Source organism: Oreochromis aureus, linkage group 7, assembly GCF_013358895.1.
Source record: "Oreochromis aureus strain Israel breed Guangdong linkage group 7, ZZ_aureus, whole genome shotgun sequence".
Taxonomy (NCBI): domain Eukaryota; kingdom Metazoa; phylum Chordata; class Actinopteri; order Cichliformes; family Cichlidae; genus Oreochromis; species Oreochromis aureus.
Genome location: NC_052948.1, coordinates 49,203,116 through 49,211,771, shown reverse-complemented (window position 1 = coordinate 49,211,771; position 8,656 = coordinate 49,203,116). Strand labels below are relative to the sequence as shown.

Genomic DNA, 8,656 nt, shown 5'->3' with positions numbered 1-8,656 from the left:
AACAGCCCCCTAACTCGCCTGCTTTTCTTATGTGTACCAAGGCCAAGACACCTTGGGGGCCTATTTTACATTTCATTCAAAGCACAAGCACAAGTGCTGCTAATAACAAGACTTCATTATATGCAAATGTTCCAGTGAGTCGTGACAGACTGAGTCAGCCAGCAGGCACCACCATGTCGAGTACCAGGAAATGAACCACAGCCACTTAAGGATTCGTATGTATGTCTTTTAATATTTACAACCATGCTTTTATAATGACCAGATACATATCTAAACAGGCACAAAAACTTAAAAAGGTCAGGGATAACAAAACTCATTATGGTTTAAACCGCCTGTCACCATTACCTATCATCCAGCCTTTAGGAAAAAAGTCCCAACATACTTTGACTTGAGAACAAGTGGAAGAGAATGGATGGATGGATGGATTTTGCAAACTTGCATTGCTATCCACAAGAATATACCATAGATTGATTTTTTTTAATCAATCATGTGCACAATTCTAATGGTGAATAGAAAAAAAAAGTCATGCACTTTCCTATTAGAAGTCAGATTTACCCTGTGTTTTTCTTTACATGCATTTTACACGTTGTCTGTACTACTATACACACCTCACGATCCCTGATAATTAACCATATAATTAATTAATTGCCTTCCTGTGAGTTGAAGAAGGACAGTTTATCCAGATAGGTGAGGGTTTTGCAGGCCACCAGTCCGTAATAGGTCTGCAACAGCGAACATTTTCTATCCCTCTGTCTCAGGTCAGTCCACACTCTGTCTAGTTCATGGCTCCCCATTCCTGCTGAGCTGAACATATAGTGGTAACAGCAGGCATTGTAGCGGATGTGTTTTCCTCCTGAGAACCTGGCACTGTGTGTCGGTGCAACACCGGCCTTCTTAGCACAAAGTCCCACAAAAACATCAGCTGGCACAGGTGCGCGGACTTCTGCAGATACTACGTACACTTTTCGGACCACGTCCTGGGACAGAATGTAAGCTGCCCCTTCACAGTATTCAGGAAGGTATTTGTTTGGGTAGAGAGATGGGGGCAGGTAGCCAGGACTATTGGGATCCCTGTTGGGAGAGTCTCTCTGGATCACTCTGCCCAGATAAAGGTCCTCAGGGTGCCTGTGTAAGCCAAGCAGATAGCCTACAATGGCAGGAAGGTTGACAAACACAGACTCTTTGGTCAGCAGGACAAAGCGTGCCAGAGGGCAGAAGGTGATCACCCAGCGGATAGCCAGCAATGTCTTCTCTGTTGGGCCATGGAGGGATGAGTCAGCTGCAGCATGACCTTGGACCACATCACCATAACGTTCAGACTCTCTCACGAGGGCCTCCTGTGCAGCAGAAGTCTGAGTTGATCCAATGATAAACAGTATCCGCACTGGAAACCCTTGGATCAGTGTTTGATTGGCCCATGTCCTCCTAACCGCATCTCTTTGGGTGATATTATCTGGAGAGCTGAAGACAAGAGTGAGGAGGAAAAGGTCAGAGTTTCTGCAGGCATCAGGGTTAGTGATAGGATAAGCCTGTGACACATTTTCCTTGGCGTTGCTCAGGTCCAGTTTCCTTGCTTTCTCTCTCACGCCTACAACCGTGCCATCAGCATAAACCCCAGGCGTGGGCTGCAGCAGGTACTCCTCGATGAAATCGGCCCCAAATAACAAGCAGTGGAAGAGCAGCACATTGAAGAAGAGGAAGCACCACTGGTGGGTACGTAGCTTGCACAGACAGAACTGGATCAGCAGATAAAAAGATGAAGCATAGTCAATAAGCACAAAAATTAGTTAATAGAAATTATATTAAATTGAAAAGCTGCAAAGAGTTTACTCTGTACCTGCATGACACCGTCTTCCATCAACTTCTTGTTGTTCTTTTTGTTAGTGACAGATGACCAGAGGACCTCCTGCACTGGTCGGCTTTAGGACAATACTAGCTGACAGACAGTGTTTTCATTTTCATGAAACTCTAGCAGCATGTAACCTTGCACCGAAGCCCAGAGTCAGTACCTCATTAAGAGGAGTGTACCTTACGTCCTCCATACAACATTAATGACACCTAGAAGGAACAGAACAGTTACTCTGCATGTTATAAAAGTTTTTTTTTTAAAAGTACCAAAACACTAAAACTCCTCCTTCTAGAAGCATATGGAACTTATTAAAATGGTGATATATTGTATATTGTTTGGCGAGATCAACAACTAGATGCTGTCTTATCAGGCCTTAGGCACATTTAAATTTAAGGTCTGATTAAAAACAAAAAACTAAGAGCAAGAGCCAACCTCAAGTTTTCTGGGAGCTTGCTCAAGTTATGCGGGTCATAAAATCTAAATGCTGCTTCCCCAATGTTTAGTTTTGACTTTGGGAATAGAACGAAAACCAGATGTCTCAGATAATCTTAGACTTTAGACATCAGTGGATCACAAATGTGTTTTTGGTCTCTAACCATTTAGTGCTTTGTATACCAATAGTAGTATTTTAACATCAATGCTTTGCCACACAGGAAGCCAGTGTAAATATCTGGGATATCTTCTTTTTAAAGAATCTAACTAAAGACATAATTACAGTGCACAACCCTACTGAACACAGATCCTTGCAAAAGTTTATCCAAAATCATGCCAAGACACAAGCTTTTCAGTTCTTTATAATCAATTAATTTTGTAAATGCCAAATGTAGCTGCTGAAATGTTCCTTTAGGTCCATAAATACACCAACACGCCAAGATGTCAGCATCTGATGCACTGAGCAATAACTTTTAATCTTTGTGTTTAAAACATTACTCTGCATTTTGTTTTCATTTAATTTAAAAGAATTATGGTACATCTTAATTATGTATGATGTATTAATCTGGGTTACACAAGAAAAAGCAGATGTTTAACAAAAGTGGCCCCAGAATGGAGCCTTGAGGAACTCCTCATCATATATTCTTGTACAATGTCTAACTGTGCACTGTACAGGTCACACAAAGTAGTCCCCGTCCTTTAATCAGTTAATACATCCCCACTCACTTTCACTGGTACGGTCCTTGTGTCAGGGTCCCTGTGCCTACCCGGTCGGCTCAGCATGGCTACATATGTTTTTATTTTCATTTTTGTTCCTGCTCTCTTCCTTCCTCTCTTTCCCTCCTCCCTCGGCCTGGGCGGAGCTCACCTGTGGGCTCCTGCCCCTGACCAACGCACCTGTGGCTCATCACGAGAGTGTTCCAGCTCCTTTATAAGATGGCAGCTCTGTGTCTCTCGTCGCTGGACCGTTGCCGACCCGCATAGATCACCTGGTGTACTGTACTGTGATGGCTGCATTTACAGCCACACAGTGGTAATATTCACCATGTTAGTGTAGAGGCTTATAAGTAACATTGCATTCACATTTGTCTTTCTTTAAATATAGGAATTAATTTACAGGACAATAAATAACTGGTTTTGGTTTAGAATTAATTCACATATCTACATAACACTGCATTCTAAAATAAGTGCGCACATTTTAGTTTACACTGTTATGTATGATTAATCTTTTGTTTTCTGAGTTACCTTAGTTGCAGCTGCTCCAGTCCCTTGATTGAGGAGCCAAGAGGTGGAAAAGGGGCGGAGCGAGCTTTGATGGAAGACTGCTAATTGGTTCATTCCATAACTCGGGACCATGGGGGGGAATTGGAGTTCATTATGTTAGTTTCAGTTAGGTTTTGTGTGTTTTACCCCTCTGTATTTTTGTGGGCTGATCAGCCACTATTTAAGTTTCCCCTTTGTCTCGTTAAGTTAGGTCAGTTTGTTTGAGTTATCAGTAGTGTTGTCAACTCTGAGTAGAGTTCTGTTATTTTGACCTCTTTTATGGGCCCAAGATTTTGATTCTTTTTGCATGATTTAACCAATTATGTTTTTTGGGTTAAATAAAAAATCATTTTTTTGGACTTTAACCTGTGCCTAAGTTTCCTTCACTGCTCGGTCCATCACATGTACTAAGGACTCTTGTGTTTTTGAGACTTAGGGCCTGCGCGTGAGTCCGTTCTGTCCCGCTGTGATACCTTGAGTCGTTCGGTACCGGGCTGCAAGAGTTGGGGCTCAGGTGTGAAATTTACAGTTTTCAGGGTTTTTATCGTTTTTTATTGTTATTTTTAGCGTATTAGCGTTTTTATTGTTAACTCGGTTTCCCTGGGTATTTTCCCATGTGTTATGAACAAATCTTCTTTTTTGTTGATACCGGTACTGGTTTTATTTTGTTGTATTTATCCGCAAAACCTTAAAGGCCGGTCCGTGAAAATATTGTTGGATATAAACTGGTCCGTGGCACAAAAAAGGTTGGGGACCGCTGGTATACATGATATATATAATGCCTAACTGTATATGTAGCATCAAATGTAGCATTTATGTCAAATAAGTCCAATATTGTAAATATTCTGCTGTAATCTGTAATTATTTGTATTTAGAATGGGCCTATAGTGTATTAGCAACAAGGCTATATTGTTCTTATTTTAAAATAGTTGCAATTTTATGGTTTATGTGGCCTTTAAACACACCTTTGCTGATTAGTAATCACAGACATCTACAGTAACAGGCGGACATCAGCAGGTCAGCAACTAACTGGAAGGTTGGTGGTTCGATCCCAGACTCCTCCAGTCTGCATGTCAAATATCCTTTGGCCCAAACGCCAGTGGCAGGATCTCTAACATTAGAATCATAAACTGTGTCTCATATAGGTATTATTTTGGTACTTTACACGTCACACAGTTTCGATACAAACATTGCTTATATCAGTTTTCAGTTTTCAGTTTTATTTGTCATATGCAAGTTAGCACAGGGTCAACATCGCAATGAAATGTGTTTGACGAGCAGCGGTCTCTCAGCAGCATGATACAGTAGGAAAAAATATAATAAAATATAATATAATAAAATAAAATAACAAATAGAAAAATAGTAAAGAACAAAATATTAGAGAGACATGGTAAAAGAGAAAAGATGACTAAATATATATGTATCTATAAATATAAATATATGTACACTAGTGATTAAATAAGAAAATCTTGAAAAGAAATATGACGGGAGGGCAGATGGGATATTGCACAGGAATGAGCAGCAGAAATTTACAGTATTGCACTATATGGCAAAGTTCCTCTTTTCTGTCTGGCTTCCTGTAGTTTTTAATATACTTGTATAGTTCTACACTAACTTCCTGTTTTCAGTCTGGCTGAGCACTTAGTTTGTGAGTCAAAAGTGGCCTTGCTCGACAAACCTTCATTATTAAAGTACATAAAACAATATAATAAGAAAATAAGGATACTAAGGATATATTAATTACATGACAGATACTAACCCCACATTGCTCTCAGATGAATCCATCAGTGTGAGTGTGTATGAATGTTAGACAGTGAGCACTTAACAACTTAGAAAAAAACGTGCTTGTGTGATTGGGTGAATGAATTAGTTGTATAAAGCGCTTTGAGTGCTCAGATAGAGTAGAAAAGCGCTATATAAGAACCAGTCCATTTACCATTTACATCAGCCAGGTTTGCAATCACTATCTATGCAAATGAGAGATCACCTCTGAGGTTACTATACCACCGGCCTCACTGGAGGCACAGACAGGTGGGGGTGGGGCTTAGTTAGTGTCTGTTTATTAGAGATTATTATTGAAGTGCTGCTTGTCGCAATGCTATGTATTCCTCACTGAAGAGTCCTTTTGTTGCACAGGCTTTGAATAAAAATGTTCTGCAACTCATAAAATACAAGTCAAAAAGTGAAAGGAAGGTAATGTTACAGCCTACCTTTGGCTTATTTGGGTGGCTTTGGCTTGGACTTTGTGCAGGTGCAGTGACTGCAGGCCCAAATATGTTGCTGGTTGGTCCACCTGGAGGTATGGGTCTCTGTGGTTGAGCAGCAGGCTCAGGTTCACCAAATATTCCACTACTCTTTCCACCTACAAAAGATTAACCAACATATCTTATAGTGACACGATCTTTTAAAATGATACAGCAATGGTAGAAAATAAAATGTAATCTCTGTGTCCATTTCATAAAGAGTCGCTCTTCGGTACCAGACGTAGCACATACGCAGTTCAGTATCACGTACTGTGTGCACTTGCTAAATGGCAAGAATGTTCTGACCATTTCAGAGAAAAATATTTATGACTATGAGGGCAATCAAGTACCATGAACTGTAAATAAACTCAGCTGTACCAGAGTAATATGTGCAGGCACAGAGAACAGCCAACATGTTTACAGTGGAAATATAACATTGCAGTAATAGTTTTCACACTCTGAACATGGATTTGCAGAGACAGACAAACTAAAGCATCAGCCGCCGGCAGGTTAATCTCACCTGGAGGACTGGAGCGTCTTGGTGCACTCTGGGGTTCCTACAGCTACACCCTACAGATGAACATATAAGTTAAATCTTTATATAAACAGAATGCGGATTCATGTGACTGTCTTGGTCATTATAGACCTGGGAATTGCACCACATGGGAACCATTGTCTGCTATAGATTATATCAGACAGATGCTTTACTTTCTTTCGTTATTGAAAGTTTGATCATTCTACTTAGGGTGCTGATCCAGAAACTGGTGCTTTCAAGATTAAAATAAAAAGAATAGCACCTGAATTTCTTGTTTTAAGGAAAGTGTGACAATAATGCCTCTGTTGGCAGATACAAAGAAGAGCCTTCCTATGTATTTGCATAAAGATCTTAACTGTTTTCATAGAGAAACACCTTATAAAAAGCCTTATAATTTAACTTATACCTTTGATTTTTACAAGTGTGGTGTGTATTGTCAACATAAGAATGTACCGCATTAGGATTTAATGCCACATTTGACCTCCGACCTGTCTATTTGACTTCTCATCTAGACTATAGTGAGGGTCTAAAAGATCCTAATGTTATTTAGAGCTATGTTCCTACTGCCATTGTTTGTTTTGGCAACATTTGGGAGATTATATACCAATATATGTGGATTCTACATATCACATTATAGTTTACATACAAATATCCTGTCATTCTGTATCAACGTGAGATCAGAGGTCAAATTTACAAATGAATACCTATTATCTGTGACCTACTCCTACATAAGGTTTGTGCAATCAGAGTAAAACATCTGCCATGTACAATAGTTGCTACTCAAATGTTTGATTTTGAATAGAATGACAAACACACAAAATGAAAATGCAGACATTTGTGTGACAATGAAACAAGCAATACTCACAATATAATCTTTTTAGGATTTTATTAAATTAATAAAATTAATAAAAACTCATCTTATTGGGCACTCTAAATTAATAGACTCAATTTAGAGTGCCCAATAAGATAAGTTATTTATTAGTTGACAAAAAACAAAACCCCAATAATCTGACATTTCCCTCTGAGCAAGCACTCGGCGACAGTGGGGAGGAAAAACTTTCTTTTAAAAGCAAGAAACCTCCGACAGAACCAGGCTCAGTGAGGGACGGCCATCTGCCTCGGCCGGTCCTGGAGTTTTTAAAATGACTTGTTAGCCAATTTAAAGAGTTTGATGTCAACTAATACACTTAAACTGTCCTAATAATTTTAAACAAATATTTACAGGCAATCCTGATGGATTGCTTACAGAACATTCATTTTGTTTTGTCTGTGTGCGAACCCCGTAGCTCGACCCACATAGGAAAAGAAGCTTCTGATGAAACTCCAATATAGTTACGCATGCTCTTTGAAGACCTTAATAATGAGCCCATGAACGAATCAGTGGTCTAATGACATGGATGTCAGAATATCATCTGGGTCTTTCCATCTCTTTATGAGAAACTTGTAGACCACGTTACTGAGGAATGTCCCTTTTTCGGCAGGGATTTGAACATTTTTCAATTGAGGCCAGACTTTGCTGAACAGCCATTTGGCGATGGCATCAGCTTCTTCAGAAGAGCAGGGTGAGTCGGCATTTTCGACGATACGCTTCACCAAGTCCTCCATACAGATTTTCAGAGAAGACCTGTTTTGAACATTTGACTCAATCAAATGCTTTTTAATTATCTGGATCGTCCGTTTTTGCACTACCGGGTCCTTGTCATTCAATAACATTATCAAATGTTCGTCTTTACAGAATGTTTTGTCGCGGAGCTCTTGGTAAATGGCCTCATCAAGACCTTTTAACTTATTTTTGTCTATATAGAGGTCTTTGACGCGGTCATCAGACATCACGTTGTCAAAGAGTCGCTTGTGCAGTTTGACTGAAGGTTTGTAGTGGGACATGTTTGCGTGTGAGAGCACATCATGAATAAGTGTGCTCACACACTCTTTAACCTCATCATCATAAGAGGTCCTGCTACCACCAGATTGGGATTTTTCCTTCGATATATTATCCTCAAACTCTTGTGAAAGTGTTTGGGAGATTTTTTTAGTTTCTGGTGTTTGGTCTCCATCGTCTTCAGTTTTTCTAAACCATGCAAATAGCCTTGTTAGTAGGTTTCGCTTCTTTTGGAGGAGGTGATCTTTGAATATAGAAATTACCATTTCTTGGTGCCGCGGAGCTACTGCTAGCGCAATTATTACAAGATTTGGTGGAATTCTTACCTGCTTCTGAATATCTTTGAAAATGGCTTTTTCCAGACTTTTCACTGTATGTCGTTTGATGTTAATAGCTTTTCCCTTAATTTTCGCCCACAGAGATATGAATAGTCGCTGCTGAATCTCATCAGACGG

General features: G+C 39.7%; 1 protein-coding gene across 1 annotated transcript; it reads right to left on the bottom strand.

Moving 5' to 3' along the window:
- Positions 1-220: 220 nt before the first annotated feature.
- LOC116331841 (putative UDP-GlcNAc:betaGal beta-1,3-N-acetylglucosaminyltransferase LOC100288842) lies at positions 221-8,656 on the bottom strand. Its single transcript, XM_039614428.1, has 5 exons — positions 8,528-8,656; positions 6,308-6,357; positions 5,755-5,906; positions 1,838-2,058; positions 221-1,736 (listed from the first exon to the last, which is right to left on the bottom strand). The coding sequence occupies exons 4-5, from the start codon at positions 1,856-1,858 to the stop codon at positions 642-644; spliced, it is 1,116 nt and encodes a 371-aa protein (XP_039470362.1). The 5' UTR covers positions 1,859-2,058; positions 5,755-5,906; positions 6,308-6,357; positions 8,528-8,656; the 3' UTR covers positions 221-641.

Excerpts from the sequence above, each read along its gene's own strand:
- LOC116331841 (XM_039614428.1), bottom strand. The coding sequence starts at position 1,858 with ATGGAAGACGGTGTCATGCAG. Across the intron at positions 1,737-1,837 it reads TGGAAGACGGTGTCATGCAG|TTCTGTCTGTGCAAGCTACG; the intron begins GTACAGAGTAAA and ends CTGCTGATCCAG.